General features: G+C 57.1%; 4 protein-coding genes across 4 annotated transcripts; 3 read left to right on the top strand and 1 right to left on the bottom strand.

The window, feature by feature from the left end:
• Positions 1-9: 9 nt before the first annotated feature.
• Positions 10-1,048, top strand: ATP5 (ATP synthase F0 subcomplex subunit OSCP atp5; the record flags this gene model as incomplete). Its single annotated transcript, XM_066775626.1, has 4 exons — positions 10-186; positions 389-706; positions 779-868; positions 935-1,048. The coding sequence occupies 4 exons, from the start codon at positions 10-12 to the stop codon at positions 1,046-1,048; spliced, it is 699 nt and encodes a 232-aa protein (XP_066633507.1).
• Positions 1,049-1,678: 630 nt separating this feature from the next.
• Positions 1,679-3,600, bottom strand: VMA2 (Vacuolar ATP synthase subunit B; the record flags this gene model as incomplete). The annotated part of the gene is made up of 8 exons (XM_066775625.1): positions 1,679-2,235; positions 2,290-2,564; positions 2,613-2,926; positions 2,980-3,141; positions 3,194-3,229; positions 3,279-3,298; positions 3,355-3,439; positions 3,499-3,600. 8 exons carry the CDS (start codon positions 3,598-3,600, stop codon positions 1,679-1,681), a joined length of 1,551 nt encoding a protein of 516 aa, XP_066633506.1.
• Positions 3,601-5,926: 2,326 nt separating this feature from the next.
• On the top strand, positions 5,927-8,275 carry SLS55_004165 (uncharacterized protein; the record flags this gene model as incomplete). The annotated part of the gene is made up of 5 exons (XM_066775624.1): positions 5,927-5,930; positions 5,990-6,861; positions 6,909-7,205; positions 7,258-7,548; positions 7,604-8,275. The coding sequence occupies 5 exons, from the start codon at positions 5,927-5,929 to the stop codon at positions 8,273-8,275; spliced, it is 2,136 nt and encodes a 711-aa protein (XP_066633505.1).
• Positions 8,276-9,578: 1,303 nt separating this feature from the next.
• Positions 9,579-10,892, top strand: SLS55_004164 (uncharacterized protein; the record flags this gene model as incomplete). The annotated part of the gene is made up of 2 exons (XM_066775623.1): positions 9,579-9,584; positions 9,975-10,892. 2 exons carry the CDS (start codon positions 9,579-9,581, stop codon positions 10,890-10,892), a joined length of 924 nt encoding a protein of 307 aa, XP_066633504.1.
• Positions 10,893-17,669: the final 6,777 nt, after the last annotated feature.

The raw sequence follows: 17,669 nt of genomic DNA, 5'->3' as shown, positions 1-17,669 counted from the left end.
TCCGCCATCATGTTCTCCGCCCGGGCTCTCTCTCGCGCTGCGCGCACCGCCGCTCCCCGCGTCGCGCGCCCTGCTGTTGCTCCTCGCGTCGTCGCTACGAGGAGCTACGCCCAAGCTGCCGACACCAAGTCCGTCAAGCCGCCCGTCGCCCTGTACGGCGTTGATGGCACCTATGCCAGCGCTCTGGTACGTCCCCCGCGCCCCCACCCGAGGCAATTGCGAGGAATTGGCCGTTCGCCGAGATGGCCCGGCCACGAATTGGCGTGGTGGAGCTGGTTGAGGGCACGCAGGAAAATCGCGGCATGGGCATCGGCGCAGGACACAAGGGAGGCATAGGGTCTAAGAATTGCACTTTTTGCTGACGGCGCCATCATCGCAAACCCAACAGTACACCGCCGCCGCCAAGAGCTCCGCCCTCGAGCCCGTCTCCAAGGCTCTCGAGAACCTGGCCAACGTCTTCAAGAAGGACCCGAAGCTCACCGAGGTCCTGGCCGCCCCGACCCTGACCGTGTCCGACAAGAAGCAGATCGTCGCCGAGCTGTCCAAGATCGTCGGTGCCGCGGACAAGGAGGGCGTCGTCAAGAACTTCCTCGATACTCTTGCTGAGAACAACAGGCTTGGCCTGCTCCAGCCCGTCACCGAGAAGTTCGCCCAGCTCATGAGCGCCTCCCGTGGCGAGATCGAGCTCAACATTACCAGCGCTCAGGTACATCTATCCGGATGAATAATACCAGGACTTCCATCCACGTGCATGTAATGGCTGACTCGGGCTTTGCAGCCGCTTGACAACAAGGTCCTCAACCGCCTCGAGGCCGCTGTCTCCAAGTCCCCCTACGCCCAGGGCAAGAAGCTCAAGGTCGTCCCCAAGGTGCGTCGATGCTCCGCAATCAGAACCTCACATCCGTACCCATTCGGCCTAATTAATGATGCGCAGGTCAACCCCGACATCCGCGGTGGTCTCGTCGTCGAAATTGGCGACAGGACCATCGACCTCAGTGTCGCCGCCAAGCTGGCCCGCATGAACAAGCTCCTCAACGACCAGCTGTAAATAATTTCTCTCTCCTGCACTTTGCAATACACCCCGCCGGCTCTCCGATGTCGCACAATGGAACGCGATTTTCGAGAGAGACGTGAAGAAAGGACGAACCCCATCTTGTATACCTATTTAGCTAGGTTTGTGAACGTAGCTGAGAGAACCTCGTTTGCCGCAATGCGTCCCCTTTCTGCCGTTCAAGAAGCGTAGAATCGGAGCTTTCAATATCTTCACCGATGCCGGATGCGTGACGACCAAAGCTAGTTCCACAGCGTGTTGGGAAACAATACCCCCCTCTACACCTGTTTTGGTGGAAACCATACTCTCATGCAGAAGTAGTTGAAGCCCACATCTGGGTGCTTTTGTATGCCACCTAGTGCAAAACTGCAGGCGGATGACGTCAATGCCATGGCTTAGGCATGTGCATTCACACCAGTGCGCTATTAGTAGCGTTGATTAGGGGCATGATTTTGCGCCAGAAGTGAAATGCAATGATGCACGTTTTGTTAATTTCTATCAAGTATCGACAATCGTTAAAGCGGTAATTACCGCCCCATTCAAGCAAAAGAAATGCATAAACCCTCCCTACTCTACACATCAAATTGTTTGCGCTCCACCCACCCAACGTTTTCCGATCGTCAGGATCTACACGTCAACCAGGTTGCCCTCACCGCTCTGCTGCTGTTGCTGCTGCTCCTCAGCTCCAGCCTCGTTATCCCTGGTGTCCTTGTTGCCGCGGCGCTGCTTCCTCTCCTCAGCGCGACGCTGGTAGAACTCGTCGAGAACCTTGGCAGGGATACGGTTGAGCAGATCCTTGGGGAAGATACGGAGCAGCGACCAGGCGAGATCGAGGGACTCGAAGATGGTGCGCGACTCGTAGGGCGACTGAGAGATGAAAGTTCTCTCAAACTTGTCAAGAAACTCGAGGGACAGCTTATCCTCAGAAGACAGGGCTTCCTCACCAACAACTGCCTTCATGGCCGCGGCATCACGGCCAATGGCGTACTTCGCGTACATCTGGTTGGAAACATCACCGTGGTCCTTGCGAGTGTGCTTCTCGCCAATAGCAGACTTCATGAGACGCGAAAGGGAGGGCAGCACGTTGATCGGCGGGTAGATACCCTTGTTGTCTAGTTGACGATCAACGAAAATCTGGCCCTCCGTAATGTAGCCAGTCAGATCGGGAATGGGGTGAGTGATATCTAGAACACGCACAGTCAGCCTTTAGCTCAAGCTCGACGATTTGATGCACTGACCATCGTTGGGCATAGTGAGAATGGGGATCTGGGTAATCGAGCCGTTCCTGCCCTCCACACGTCCAGCACGCTCATAGATGGTGGACAAATCCGTGTACATGTAACCAGGGTAACCACGACGACCGGGCACTTCTTCACGGGCGGCCGAAACCTCACGCAGCGCATCACAGTATGAGGAGAGATCGGTCAAGATAACCAGGACGTGCTTCTCGAGCTGGTAGGCGTAGTACTCGGCAGTGGTAAGAGCCAGACGAGGCGTGATGATACGCTCGATACTATCATTGGTCAGCATTGTCTACGGACGGGTCTTCCGCATCACTTACGTGGGGTCGTTAGCCAAGTTCAAGAAGAGCGTGACACGCTCCATACTGCCGTTCTCCTCGAAGTCGCGAGTGAAAAAGCGGCTGGTCTCCAAGTTCACACCCATAGCACCGAAAACGATGGAGAAGTTATCCTCGTGATCGTCGTGGATGCCCTTCGTCGGCTTGACCAAACTAGCCTGTCTGCAGATCTGCGCCGCGATTTCGTTGTGGGGAAGACCGGCGGCGGAGAAAATGGGAATCTTCTGTCCACGAGCAATCGAGTTCATCGTGTCGATGGCGGAGATACCCGTCGAAATCATCTCTTCTGGGTAAACCTTTTCGTCTGGTCAGCATTGCCTTCGGCGAAGTGCAAGTGTGGAGTACATACACGGGAGTAGGGGTTGATGGGGCTGCCGTTGATGTCGAGGTAGTCCTCCGCCAGCACCTTAGGGCCCTTGTCGATTGCGCGGCCCGAACCATCGAAGATACGACCCAGCATGTCCTCGGAGACGCCGAGCTTCAGGCTGTGTCCGGAGAACTCGACTTTGGTCTGCGTTTATCAGTCGGGGAGTCCTGCTGGTTGGGCCGAGAGTTGCGCCTACCTTCTTGACATCGATGCCAGACGTACCCTCGAAGACCTTCACTTTGTTAGCGACACAGGTTGACGAGCAGGATCCAGCTGCATACCTGGACGACGGCGCGGTTGCCTACAGGCGCAAGTGATCAGCCAACATTCTTCCATCCGTCTGGGCTTATGTCCTACCTCTAGCTTCCAGAACCTGACCAGACCGCTCAGTGCCATCCGGCAGCGTCAGAGAGACGATCTCGTTGTACTTCGGGAACTTGACCTGTGTTCCCCGCGTATGAGCTGCAGCCCCAAGCAAAGTATAGGAAGGCTGAAACGGACATTCTCGAGGATGACCAATGGACCGTTGACACCGCCTATGGTGTTGTAACGAATCCTCGGCTTGACCGACATCATGCGGGGATCGACCGGGGCGGGCGCCATGGTTGCTGATGGGGGAAATGGGAGAGTTGGAGGATATCGGGAGCTGCGGCGGGTTGGAGAGGTCGGTCGGGGACGCAGACGGCCTGCGATCGGAGCTGGGGTGTGGAGGCGGGCGTGCTATGCAGCTTGGCAGCTCGAGGTTGGGTTGGAGGTCCAGGTGACGAGCACAGGGCAGCGGTCTGGGATTAACGAAGCCCCGCGATAGGCGCCCGATCCGTCAGGCCGCAACCGCTTGGGGTGCAGAAGACAGTCCGCGCGGCCACATGTGCGGAAGTGCCCTTCTGCATCACCAGCGGCTGCACAGATAGCGATCTAGCACAGCCTTTGCTTGCTACGGCAACGTAGTTGGTCGTGTCAACTCCTCGCATCCGAACGCGCCTTCGACCACTCATCTCCGTGCATTCACATTCTAGACAAAGCTCCAACTGCCTTTCTATTTATATCTATCATCATCTTGTGATACTGGACAAGCAACGCGGGGCATTCTGGTGCAATAACTGCGAGTCTCGGCACCTGCCACTTCTAAAGAGCCGTCGTTTTTGCTTCGCCTCTGAATTAGTATGATAAACCACAAAGCTCAAAGGTTTACTCACACACGCAAGGTCAGTATCACAATACGTGACTCCTGCAATGTTTGTTCGGCAGAAGTATGTATTATTTCACATAGCTGGCCGTCCGCCTTAGGATTTCACCAGCGAGAAGAAGGCAGTGTAGCAGACGATGCTTTCGAAGCAAGCCATTGCCTAGAGCGTGGAAGCATGGCAGAGTTATCATCCGACCTGAATATGAAGCATTATTGGACAGATCGTGGAGAAATAATGGCGCTGAGTCGGGGAAAGTTTTGTCTCTACGGTAGACTGCCAAAGACCGTCAACTCGAATGTATGCAGGGTATTCTATCTACGGAATGACGACAGGAACATGCATCAGGATGTCACTCTCATCGTCCGCCTAGAATGGTATCGTTTGTTCACGGCTAGCTTTGATGGAATGATTGGGAAGAGCCAAGACGACAAGATTTGTGCTTGGGTTGGTAACGTTGGAACGGTGTCAGAATATCCTTGGCATGTTGGCGTTGGGGCAATCACCGCCGTACGACGCAACGAAGAGGCCAGCAAGACACTCGGCACGCATACCTCGAGTGCTTGCAGCCACGCTCCTGGCAGAATCCTGCGGAGTACACTGCGCGTCTGGCGGGCGAAGAGCGGGAAGCACATGGCTGGCGCGAAGCTTAAAGCAGGGCTCGGAGAAACCTTCTCGGCGCTAATCCGCTAAGCCGCCTTGGGGGCGACCGCGACCGCCCCGGGACTGCTGCCAACGTTCGACACCACAACTCGACCAGCCCATCATCTCCCCGACCGCATCGTCCCCAAACCGGCTCCTGCGACCCCCCCGGACCGCCTTGATATGGCGTCGCTGTCCCTTATCACTCTGTGATCCGGCACCTCGCATCCATTGCGCTCTGCAATCACGCTCGTTCGTGCCCTGCGCGCGCCCAACCTCCCGTCTGCGCACGCGCGCCTCCCGACGTGTTGCCCGCCTGCAGCATCCTCACAAAGCCCGAGAATAGCATCAGCGACATCCTCTTGCGCGTTGCTAGCCGTTGCGCATTGGGGTCCGTTTCAGCAGTCACCTGCTGACTCCGATCGCAAGTCAGCCCCGGCACTTGCCGCTGCGCCGTGATACCCTGACACTACTCACGACACCTCTCTCGGCGACAAAAACACGCTCTCGCCCACCGACACGCGCCCACAGTTGGCACACTCTGCGCGTGTTGTTGTCAGTCGTGCGTCGCGCCGGTATACCCCACACCCCGGACCCACTCTACTTCACGCGACCGCTATCACGTACGTGGATACCGTCTTGGTCAGCGTGAGCACAGGCTCATCGTGCCTATATCCTCATCTGCCCTACAAGCGCGCGCTCCTCTCGCGCAGGGTCCGAGACAGGGCTTCTTGTGGAAAGGCCCCGTTCCGGCTGGGAGTTCGCTCTCCTGGGGCCCGGGAGACAGATCGCTGCCTGTCGATCTGTAGTCTCTAAGGTTCAAGATGATGGCTAGCGCATATCCTCATCATCCTGGTGCTATCCAGCAGCCCGGCATCCCGCATGGTCACCCCATGGGCCCTGGGCCAGGACCGAACCCTGGTCAGCCTATGGGACAGCCAATGCAAATGCATCCGGGAGTCTCTGGTCCGAACGGTCCTCACGTTTCTCAAGCTGGGCCGATGATGGGCATGCAGCCAGGGATGGGCGGTCCGGGTCCGAGTGCACACGCGCTGTCGCACCTCACTCCCCAAGCCCATATGTTCCAACAGCAACAGCAACAAATGTGTAAGTCACGTCCCCAATCCATTCCGGTCCGATTCACAGACTGATCCCAAAGCACACAGTTGCGCAAAACCCCGCGCTTGCCATGCAGGCCCAACAGCGCCAGGCAATGCTTCGCCAGCAGCAGCAGCACCAGCAGATGATGCAACAGCAACAACAGAATGGAATGATGGGGTTCCCACATGGCGGAAATCAGGGAATGACCCCGCAGCAAATGGCTGCAATGCAGGGCAACCCGCAGGGTCTCCAAGTCAACCTGCCGCCGCATATACGTGCGCAGCTTAGTCAGAACCAAATGCAGCAGCAGCAGCATGCTGCGCAACAGCAGGCTCAGCAGCAGGCTCAACAGCAGCAGCTCATGGCTCAACACCACACGGCCATGCAGCATGCCGCTTCGCAGCAGAGCAACCCCGGTCAAGGTGGACCGCAAAATCAACAGCCGCCGCCAGGGCAGCCGGGGCAGATGAGGCCTCAACCCCCGGGGATGCCCCCTGGACATGAGGCGCACTCTTCTCCTGCACCGCCTAGCCAGCATCACACCCCGCAGCAGACTCAATCACAACCTCAGCCTCCACCGCCGGCACAGGCCCCGACGCCTGTACAACAGGGCCCGCCTCCCCCAGGTCCCCCTCCTCAGCAACAGCCGCAGCCACAGCCGCAGCCGCAGCCACAGCCGCCGCAACAACAGCCACCACAGCCGCAACAGCCGCAGCAACAGCCGCAGCAGCAACCTCCTCAAAATCAGCAGCAGGCAATGCAGCAGCAGCAGCAGCAACAACAGCAGCAGCAACGCCAGCAAATGGCCCAACAGCAGATGATGCAACAGCGGGCCCAGGCTCAAGCGGCTCAGGTCCATGCTCAAGCGCAAAATAGGATGTACGGCATCACTATCCTCAAGCTGCTCAACCTGGCGGACAACCTCAGCCGCTTCTCTGTAAGTACCGCCGTATGTGCTCTTGCTTCTCAACTGACAATTCCCAGGCGGATCGGCAGCAAAATGACATCACCCATTGGAAAACGTTTGTTGCGCGGTTCTTCTCTGAAGATGGTATCTTCAAGCAGACATTGCTGGATTACGCGCCTCAAGCCCAGAAGTCCAAGAACTTCGAAATTTGCAACCCCGCATTACCTCGTTACTACTACACGCAGTTCCAGAGCGGCGTTCAAAACATCCAACTCACCATGGATGGTATTACTGAAAAAGAATTTGGAAACAACTGTCATTACGTGGAAAGTAACCGGGCGAAGTTCATTTATTGGTTCAAGAACGGAACTCAGGTAAGTTTGGGTCGCACGCACCCCTTCCGAACAGCAGCTAATCAGCCCACAGGTGGTGCAAAATGGAAAGCTCAGCGCGATGTTTGATCGCGAGGACAAGATCAACCTGCTCATTTTCGAGACGCACGATCACCAGCAGTTCCTGCCGCGGAGCGCGCTGGAAGGCCTTTTCCAGCTGAGATCGCCCCAGCAAAACATGTCGCCCAAGATGAGCAAGAAGAATCCTCCCAACCAGAGGAACCCACGCATGCAGAATGCCGAGCCTACAATGCTTTTCTCGGAGCTTCCGGAAGCACCGGTGTCAACTTGGGGTGTCACAGACCCGGTGCTCCAGTTCCTCGAGGTAGGTACGGCTAGTGCTGGTGCAGCCATGGACCTTGGAGCTGATCCGTCGGCAGGTTGGCGAGACACTTTCGAACATGCAGGAACTGTTCGCTCACTACCACTCGAACCCGGAGCATACTCCTTCTCAGGCTATGAATAGCCTGGTTGCCAATCTCAACACTCAGCCGCAGAACCAGGGAGGCATGGCCCCGGGTATTCCAATGCAGCCAAATCAACATCAACAGGGGCCACCACCACAACAGCAAGGCGTACCGGGTCAACCTCAGATCAACCTCCCGCCCGGAGCGCCTACCCCGAACAGCGCACCAGGAGCCAGGACACCACAGAGCATGGGCGGCGGCAATCCCAATGTCCAACCACATCCTCCCAATCCACAGTTCATGTCTCCGCACCTAGCCAACTTCCAGCAGTTCCCTGGCGGCTTGAATCCTGCCATCAACGGGTCACCGCACCTCGTCGGACAGACCCATACGCCCTCGCCAGCACAAGCACATATGCAAGCACCCAACCTTGTGGCTCAACACAGCCAGCAGGGTACGAGTAGCAGCGCAGCAGCGAGTGCCAACACTAGTCCGAACGTGAGTAACAAGCGACGACGCAGCGCAGCAGTCAACAAGGGTGTTGGTGATGGCGATGATGGTCACGACGGTGCACCAACGGCAAAGGTCAAACCGAGTCCAAGAATGGCGAACAACAACAAGCGGATCAAGGGTAATCCTGGTTGAGGCATGTAGCGGGGATGATGACGATGCCAGCGTCTTAATGGGCTCGACCGAGACGATGTGACGATTATGGATTCGGAAGAACGGAGTTGGAGCGCAAAGAGGGGCGGCTTCGACGCGAACAGCGGAGGCGATGCTGTTCCTCCAGGCTGACCTTGATATCTTATACCCCCAAGCCTGCAGCCCGAGGCATGGACACGCGCCGATGCGTCTGCTTTGGGTGGCCTGGAGTTGTTGCCTGCCAGGCTCATGTTCTTTGTTCATCTTGGGTATAGTCATGCTTTTTGGCGAGAAGGCGGGGGGGAAGGAATGGCGAAATATGGGTTTCGAATCGCCATGGCTTGCTGTTTGTCGCGCACAGCTGCTGCTTGTCTGCGGGCGTTTGTCATGCGCATGGGTCTGTTCTGGGTTTGATAAAGCTCTCTCCAAGTTCTTCCGTCAGCGTGGCGTTAGTCCCATCATACTCTCGAGTCTCTTTCCACGACTCTCTTTTTGCTCTGCCGGTTGGTTCCCTGTTGGAGCAAAGGGTCGCATATTCCCGCTTAGTGCTGCAGTGTCTTACTGGCGGCGGTCTGCTCTGCTCTGTCGCGCAAATGCTCTTTTCTAATGCTTCGCACCTGCATATCATCTCTCAAGCTTGTCTGTCTTGGTTCTTTTACGCACGCGTCCTGCAAAGGTCACTCGGTTGTTTTTTCATACATAATTGCACACGGAAGCGGGATCGGTGGTGGAGAGGTTCTGTGTACATTACTTGACGGTCTCTCTATTAGTTGCATAGTGCGCAGCGGTAAGCTTGGCCGTTGGCACAAGGTCATGATCATCAAGCTTCCAAGTCTTCCCTCGCCGTTGGTTCGAGACGTGAATATGGTGGCACTGCATCACGCTATACGAACCGTGAGGCTGTCAGCGTGGTGGCACCTGCACGCAATGACAGCGGTTGCGCGTTCCTGACGGTCGCCAAACCTGTCCAATTGGGTTCCGTCAAGCTGGCGGGAACGACGTGGGGCTCGCGAAAGAAGTAGGCAGGAGTTGGGGTGCGAGAGACACCCCACAAGCAGGGCTTGTCACCGACATTTCACATTCCCCTGATAAGGAGATGCAGAGCGGGAGCCACGACATGCTGGTGTACTTCAACCATATGACTCGGCCGAATCCAAAAGACGGAAGGATGCCGCAAGCGTGGCCGGCGCTCGCGTCTGGACGGGCTGTGATTCATCAAGACCCATGCGCCCGATCGTCAGAAGCGGGGAAAGGCAGCGCGTCCCCAAGCGGGTTGCGTCAAGCCAACGGCACCGCTCTTCCCAGCATGCCGGTCGCAGAGCCGCATTCTCCCAGTCACAGCCGTCTCCCACTCGCTGGCCATGTGAACGCCGTATAAAGCAGACTCGCGGAGTGTCGATTCCCGGCCATACCCCCATCGCTCCAGCGCGCAGCCAGCACCGCCCATCCGCGACGACCTCCCGCTCAATGCGCGACACGCTTTTTGGCAGACTGCACCGCCGCCGATCGTCGCAGCCCTTCACCAGCAACCTCCCGCGCCGTCCTGGGGAAGGATTCAGGCGGTCACCGAAACAAGTAAGCACTCCCGTGCTGATTCGCCCGGCGACGTAAGGCTGAGAGACGCAAAACAGTGAGCTACATGTTCAGCAGCCCCGCTTCCAGCGGCACTGTGGCATCCAGCGCCGCATCAGCCTCGTCGCAGAGACGCCGATCCGACGCCGCCCAGCACCGCGGACCGTCGCTGGATGCCTTTCTGCAGGACGGCGCGCGGTCGTACCGGCCCCCAATCGACGCATGGCAGGAGAACAACGCCGGATTCACGGAGCGCATCGCTACCAATTACTCCTTGCCGCAGCCTTCCCACAGCCCGACCTTTGCGGGCTTCGCCGCCCAGGGCGCCGTCGTCGACCACCAATACCCGTACGCGACCTCCATCTCCCTCAGCAAGAGCTCCATGGCGCCGTCGCAGCCGCCCCCACACGTCCACAACCGCGCCCCGTCGACGCTCGCCTCAGCCTCGCCCTACTCGTCGTCGTCGCGCGCCGGCGGCCCGCCCTCGCTCATCTACGACGACCGCAGCACCTCGTGCGCCGAGTCGTCTGTCGACACCGAGTACGGTAAGATCGTGCAGGGCGTGCGCCTGTTGGAGCCCGACGCCGACGGCGTGCTGGTGCAGCCGCAGGCCAGCACCACGCCCGTGTACGAGTGCACCTTCAACTTCCTCGGCTGCCGCTTCTGGACCCCCGACGAGGCCGACTGGCGGCTGCACAACCTCAGCCACTTCCACGGCAACGCGCCGCCGCGCTCGGTGACGTGCCCGCTGTGCGATTGGGGCTTCGAAGGTACTGACGGTGGCGCCGCGTGGGAGGCGCGGATGAGCCACCTCGCCGCCCACGTTCGTATGGGCGCGACGCTGGCCACGTCGCGGCCCGACTTCAAGCTGTTCCGCTACCTGTGGCAGAAGCGCATCATCGACGACGCCGAGTACAAGGAGCTGAATAGCCACAACAGCCTGTCCGTGTCTCGTTCCGAACCGGGAGGCCCGACGCATACGACTGAGGGGCCTCGCTATGATGAGCGACGAAGACGGGTTCCGCGGTATCCTCGATATAGAGGGTAGCAATCGAGAGGGAGCCGTTAACGAGGTCTCCATACCTGTTTATTTGCTTTTTATTCTCATGCTGTTTTTAAGTATCCCTCATATCTCACGACGGCCGCTTTCTGTGAAGGAGGGAAGAGGGCATGGCAACGATACCCAGACTGTCAGAGCCCAAAGATTTTTCTACGGCTCATCGTTTTTCTCTTGGATCTGTTCAGCAAAAGTTTTGGGGTCATGGCTGTTGGAAACGAAACGAAAGCGTCGGCGTTCTTTTCTTTTTCTCCGGTGTTCAAGTTTTTGGACGACATCGTTTAGGGGGATGGACGGAAACGACAGCCGAGTGACCGGTGTTCCCCCCGCCCTATTTTTTGATCTTTTTACGCACGCTCCAGCTCATCATCATCACGTTTCCATTTTTCCTTCTGGGATGCTACAACACGATATCATTATTATTGTGGCGGTCTTCCCTCGAGGGAAGACACAACCCTGATGAGGCGACGATCATGCCAAGCTTCATGCAGACAAGGAAATATACGTCATATCCCCAGCTCCACCACACCTCAGCGCCCTCACGTTTGCCACTTCACCGGGATGATGGTAATAAGAATCTGCATGATCGTCCAAGAATGCCATCCAGCACAGAAGGGGCAATGTGGAGACTCCATCCCTACTTGCGATGGGTCTCGTCTCGAGGGTTCCTACGCAGGGTGTATCCTTTTCGTCCTTACTTTTGCTCCTTGCGGAGGAAGGTGCGTGTGGCGCCGAGGATGGAAAGTACAGGTTCTCCCCTGGTCTCCGTCTTGTGGCATGTCAAATGAATTTCGTTGATTGCCCCTTCGGCAGTACCTGGGCGATCGTTTGGTCCGGTGTTTTTCTCTGTTGACACAAAAAGCAAAGGTAAGGCTGGAGGCTTGATGAGGCCCGTGGCTGGTGCTGATTGAGTGGCGGCCATTATTGCATGCCGAAGGAAGCGAGTGGGTAGGGGTCAATCGGCCCTCTTTTTATGCTTTTGTGGCGCACGCTTCGCATTGCTTCTCGCCGCAAAAAAGACAGCATTATTGCCGACGGGCGTGGGTCCTCATCAGCATCCTATTGTGCCTTCCCGGTGTGATACGGCACAGAAAGGTAGGTGCTTCTTCAACTTCAGACGTCGGAATGACTTAGAACGTGACTGTCCTGGGGGTGCTATTTACCTAACACTCTCCCCAAAGAGCAAAGTCGAGAAGGGGCCACGGAAGCTCCGATGCATATATTCGCTCTGGCCTTTTTACGACCTCACTAGATCTGCCCCATTTTCCTTTTCTTATTAAAAACAAAGAGAGGGAGAGAGGAAAGAAGAACCATATACACTACATCGTAGCACTACATTTTGTGCCTGTTAGCGGTCTGGAAGGCAGAAGCGCCGTTTCATCATCGCCGAGATGAGAGCGTGCAAGGGTCGGTTAGCGGATCTTCGGCTGGTGTCGGTGTTGGGGTGGGCATCGGCCGGGGGCGAGCGTAGTCCAGGCCTTGTTTTTTTATTTCGTGGAGGATTAACAAGCGTCGCGCGAAGGTCGGACGTCGCAATGACTAGTGGTGAAGGACGTGAATACTAATCGCCCAGCCCTAGTAAGGCTTACCATGTGGCTCTTGGATAGCGAGGCAATGCTGGTAGAGAGGAAGCAATTGAGCTGGTGTGAAGAGCGTTGAATAAGAGGATGCGGAGTCAATTGTTTGGCAAAAACAAGCGAAGGCTGTTGACTGTCTGAGGACAGGATTGATAATGGTCCATACACCTCGCCTTCCATGTACCTACGAAGAGGCATGGGCGGATTGACAAGTGGCACACTCGGTATGCATGGAGTGTGAACTGCAATAATGTCGGCCTTCGTACGTCTGTACGACTCGTGTTCAGGTAAGGGGTGGGGAACAATGTGTAAAGGATGATCCACAGGAGGCCTCTAGCGTGGTGGTGTCAGTGAGGAGATGCTGTGATTTGCGAGGAGTAGGGTAGAGGGCGCAAAGGTCGAACGTCTGGACGACTCGAACCGGCAGTCGATCAGACAGCACTAAGCTCCACAGCATACGATGACTTCGGAAATAGGGAAAACAAGCATTGCCATGGCCTAGTGAAGTGGGCGTAGGATTCAAGGGATGAAGTTCGAACGTCTGAACGAGTCGGTGATGCAAGTCGTGGGCACATTCAGACCCATAACTAGACCGTGTGGAGCGACGGCAAAAGGACGCGGTAGATGGAGGAACCGAAGGAATGGTTTAGCAGTGCGGCAAGGTGGATCAAGGGACAAAGTTCGAACGTCGGAATGAGTCGAGCTGTCGACGTTTTGTCAACATTGCAGGTGCATTTCAGCCTCGTTACGGTAGTGCTCCGGCAGGAGGGCCGACAGCAAGTGGCACTTGCAGCAGGCTGCGTGCCGAAAGGCCCGGCGCACATCATAGCTTTGATGCCGCGCTGGGGCAACGACCGGGGCCCGCAATACAGGGTTTCCGATGGGTTGTCCACATGTGAAGGGAGCCGATGGGGCTGCTGCGACGTGCAAGTTCAGACGTCGGATCTGAGTCGCCGGGATGGCAATGGCATTTGCAGCTTTGCACCCGCCAATGGCTGGCACGCACCCCAACCGCCCCGGCTGCTTGGAGAAGAAGCAGCAGCGGTCCTTCGAACGTCTGAAATGAATCGATCGTGGCGAAGCGCAAGTGCATGCCTCGGCATAGCGGCACACCGTGTTTCTCCGCGCAGCTTCGCAAGCTAGGAAACGGCGGGGCGCGGCCCCATTTCCATCCTCGACATCGTTTCCTGTTTTGGAAAGATTGCAGTACGCCCTGCTCACGGCCAACGCGTAACGCCTGGAATGGTTCGAAGCCCGGGCACCTTGGTCTGGCCGGAAGGCCGGCGATCGACTGTCGCCTCACTCGCAAACCACTCGAATCAGTGGCGCCTGAAGGTGAATGATGCCTGCGGTTTGCTGGACCCAGCCGGAACGAGAGTGACATGAGTCGAAGTTCACAGCGAGTCGGCGTTCCCGATTCGATTACCAATTTACAATGAATCGACAGCAGCTGTTCGGGCGTCGAGGCATCGGCAGACGGCAGCGAGTGGAGCTGGAGGTCGGCGAGGGGGCGCCACCATGCGGTACGTTTGGAGGAGCATGGCAACGGGAAGCGACAACTTCCAACGTCGCACTGAGTCGAATTGGAGCGACTCTGGGTGGCGCCGCGTCACTAGCACCTGCAAAGCACGGCTGATGGACCCGTAGCCAGGTGGGTTCCTGCCTCTCCGGCTTACCTCGCCCGGGCTTTCGTGGCCAGCCGGGCAACTTCTAACGTCTGGATACGATTCGTATTCGTCGTGGCGTGGCGGCCGTCGCCTCTCCTGCTCCGGCCGCGCTTCCTTCATTACACAGCTCGACTCGTGGATCTCCCGAGTCGGAGAGGGAACACGCTCGAGGTTGTCTCGGCAGATGACGCCATCCCGGCAACCGATCTGCCCGAAAGCGTCCCCTCCGGGCTACGCAGTCACTCGCCTTGGAGCGCTGCTTTCCGGACCTGCATGGTGTTCATCCGGCTGTCGTTTTCCGGACTCGAGTGGCGCCCGGCTGGCCATCTCGGCGAAGGATCGAACCGAGCATGTCGGGGCGCGCCCAGGGCGGGAGTGGATGCGTGGTACGTGGTAGCGCAGGGCGTGAAATGATTCAGGGAGCGTGCTCCAGACGTCGGTGATTGAGTCGTTGTGCGGTGGGAATGGCCGGCCAGGCCAAGCACACGGCGACATGACTCAATGCTCTTCCTCTGCGTTTCTTTTCTTTTTCGTCCTGCTCGGCCGGGGCATGGCGTCAGTGCCAACCGGTGTGGGTTCGCCTTGGGCAACAGCTGCGAAGTTTCAACGTCGGGACATGATTCGAAGTGCGGGTAAGGGGAGCCAGAGGCATTGCGCCTGAGTCGCTGGTCTCCTTCTTTATGTCCGCATCGGACATGAGCCAAATCCGACGACAACCGCCCTTGTGCGTGCCCGGCCGCTTCGCTGCGTGCCTAGTTCACCGCTTTGGAGGCTACACAGTAGCTTCGCGATGCTACTGTCTTGGAGCTGCGGCGCATTAGCATGCAGCCGGTGACGAGCGGGCACGAGTGCAGCATCCGAAGGCCCAACGTTGGGCATGACACGTCACGGGCCGGGGGCACCTTGTGGTTGTGATGTCTGAATCGCCAAAGGCCGGTGTGGTCTCTTGTCGCGCCCTCGGATTGCCTGGTGACGTCAAGCGGAGGCAGGCCGGAAATAAGGCGACGTGAAGTGCGGCGGAGTGGAGCTCGGCGAGGGAGGTGCGGCCATGGGCCCGTTGCGCGCCGGGTGCGATGGGCGCGGCGCAGGCATGGCGATTCCTCGAAAATCCCCATGCTTCCTCGCAACGCTCCTCCCTGCTGGGCTCCGTCGGAGCTGGCCCCGCCCCGCTGTGCGCTCGCCGAAACGAGCAACTGCCCGATGCGGCATGGATGCGCCCTCATGCTCTGTCGCGATGCTTCACACAATCCCATGAGGTCCTCTTCGAACCATGCACTCCCCTGAGCAACGTTATTTCCGCCCAACTTCCAACGTCGCACACGACTCGAAAGAATCGCTCAGCTCTAACTTTGGCTGACGTCAAGCGAAGCCTCGTGGTGTCGCTTCCGCTTCCGCTCTCGCCTCGGCCTCGGCACTTGCGCGCCTGCGAGCGCCGATTATCTTATTCCTGCTTGCATTCGTCCCGCCCCTTTTCCAACCTCGACGCCGGGCCATCACACTTCCTCTCTTAGTCCCATCCGGCGAAGAGTGTGGGAACATCTTATCCGGAGGATTCACTGCTAGCGGGCACGCCGCGCGCGAACGCTTCGCCATCTTGATCGCACTCGTTTCTCCTTCTTCAGCTTGTCGGCCCTTTGTCGTTCCTCTCTCAAATGCTTTTTGATATGTGATGCCACCGTCGTTTTCGCGTCTGATCGGTTTCGCCATGACATGGGCTCCAGCTAACGCCACAACTTGTCTCCATGCGGTTGTCATAGCCAGGTATAATCGCTGAAAAGCACGACACCGACGCTCTATGGAACAAGAGGAAAAACATCGAAGCCGGATGGGAAGAGGCCCCTTGGAATGGTGTGACCCCTTGAAGCCCAGCAAGCGCGACCGCAATTGCTGCTCTCTCTGTTCAGATCACCAATAAACCGCAGTAAACAATGGTGTTGATGGTGCACTCGAGTCCAAGGCCTCCAAGAGCAGGCACCAAATGATGTGGACTGGGTTCCACAGACCCATCTGCACTTCCGTCGACCATCCTGTTGAAAAAGAGAGCCTCAGGTGCGGAGGAGCCACTAAATCCACAGGTGACTACATGTCTCCTCGCAGCCAACACGACCTGCAGAGCCGTTTGGCGACAGTGAACATCATACATCCCACCACTTGAGCTTCTGGGCAGTTACCAGCGCCGCTCCGCGTATCGAAAGCCGGCCGATTCATTCTTTCAAGGCTTCCACATCTCACTACATTAGATCGACGACGACTCCTTTGCATACCTGGTCTCACTTTTGATCGATCGAGCAGTGTAAGCAGCTCATAAGTAGCTCACAGCATCTACCTCGGACTCGCTTTCATGTCAGTTTCTCATTGATACCTGAGAAAACATTCGAGCGCTGGAAAAGCCGGCCGTTCCATCAGAGTATTCCCTGGGAACCAGAGAAAATGCCGCATGTTTCCGAGTCAAGCTCAGTCCGTCTCGATACCGATGTACGCCGCAGTCACAGTCCTTCATTCGGAGCAACTTACCAATGGGTCCAGAGGGACTGGGCGGAAGCTTGGCGCCGGTCCACACAGACCTCCCTCTGTACCCGAATTTGAGTGGGGTAATCCCCAAGCTCACCGTTTCGACTGGCCGAGGGCTTTGGCCCTCGGTAGGTCATCAGGGTCTCGTCTATGCAATGCAACTGCCGAGCCGCACGATTTAGAGCCAGAGCAACACTGGCAATGCGAACACGAGCCCCTTCGGCACGCTCACGAGAATCGAAGCTCGAGTAGTTCGTGTTGGTCCAGCAGGCTAGTCAGATTCAACTTGACCCTACCTCAGTCATAATTGGACGTGTACGGGAGTTTAGTTGTCGCGGATGGATCATCAATCGCTTGAATCAAATTTGTCCCCAAGAAGCTCTTGTTTGGGGAACAAGTGCCAAGATTCTCGCACATTTTCACATTTCAGGCCTCCGAGTCTCGGGCACGACGTTCCACGGTCTCAAAGAGCCGAGTGCTTTGGAGCAGCTCCATCCTGCTTGTCTCTGAGGCTCGCTCAATGGGCTTTCTTTCACTGCCCGGTCTACATTTGTCGGCGGACCTGGATCTTTTCAGCTCTAGAGCATTTGTTACCTGATGTCCTTGGATGCCGTTAGAACTCTCAGGAAGCACGTGGTGGGTTCGTCCTTCCTGATCCTTCCTATACCACAAGAAAGATCCGAATCATTTCCACAAATCTCCGAGTGAGTGTTGGATTTACATTCACAAGTATTCTGAAAGGTTGAGTCGCGTGAGCATCTCACACCGTACCAACCTGCTTAGACGTGTTCCCGTCTCCACCATCAAACGAGATCGGACTCAAGATGAGTGCCGCCAATGTCAGAGGCCTCATACCTGGTTGTCCTCTGCCTAATCTGGATCTCGTCTCAAAGGGAGTGACCGAGCAAGCAAGCACCTAGGACCGTCTAGCCAAGGAACTGTCTATCCAAATGGCGGCTGGATGTTTTCTTCAAGTAAACTATCTGTCACATCCATCCAAAGTGCTTGGCAAG

This window comes from Diplodia seriata (assembly GCF_021436955.1).
Source record: "Diplodia seriata strain FDS-637 chromosome Unknown scaffold_4, whole genome shotgun sequence".
NCBI lineage: Eukaryota > Fungi > Ascomycota > Dothideomycetes > Botryosphaeriales > Botryosphaeriaceae > Diplodia > Diplodia seriata.
This window is presented reverse-complemented; position numbering and strand designations above follow the sequence as displayed.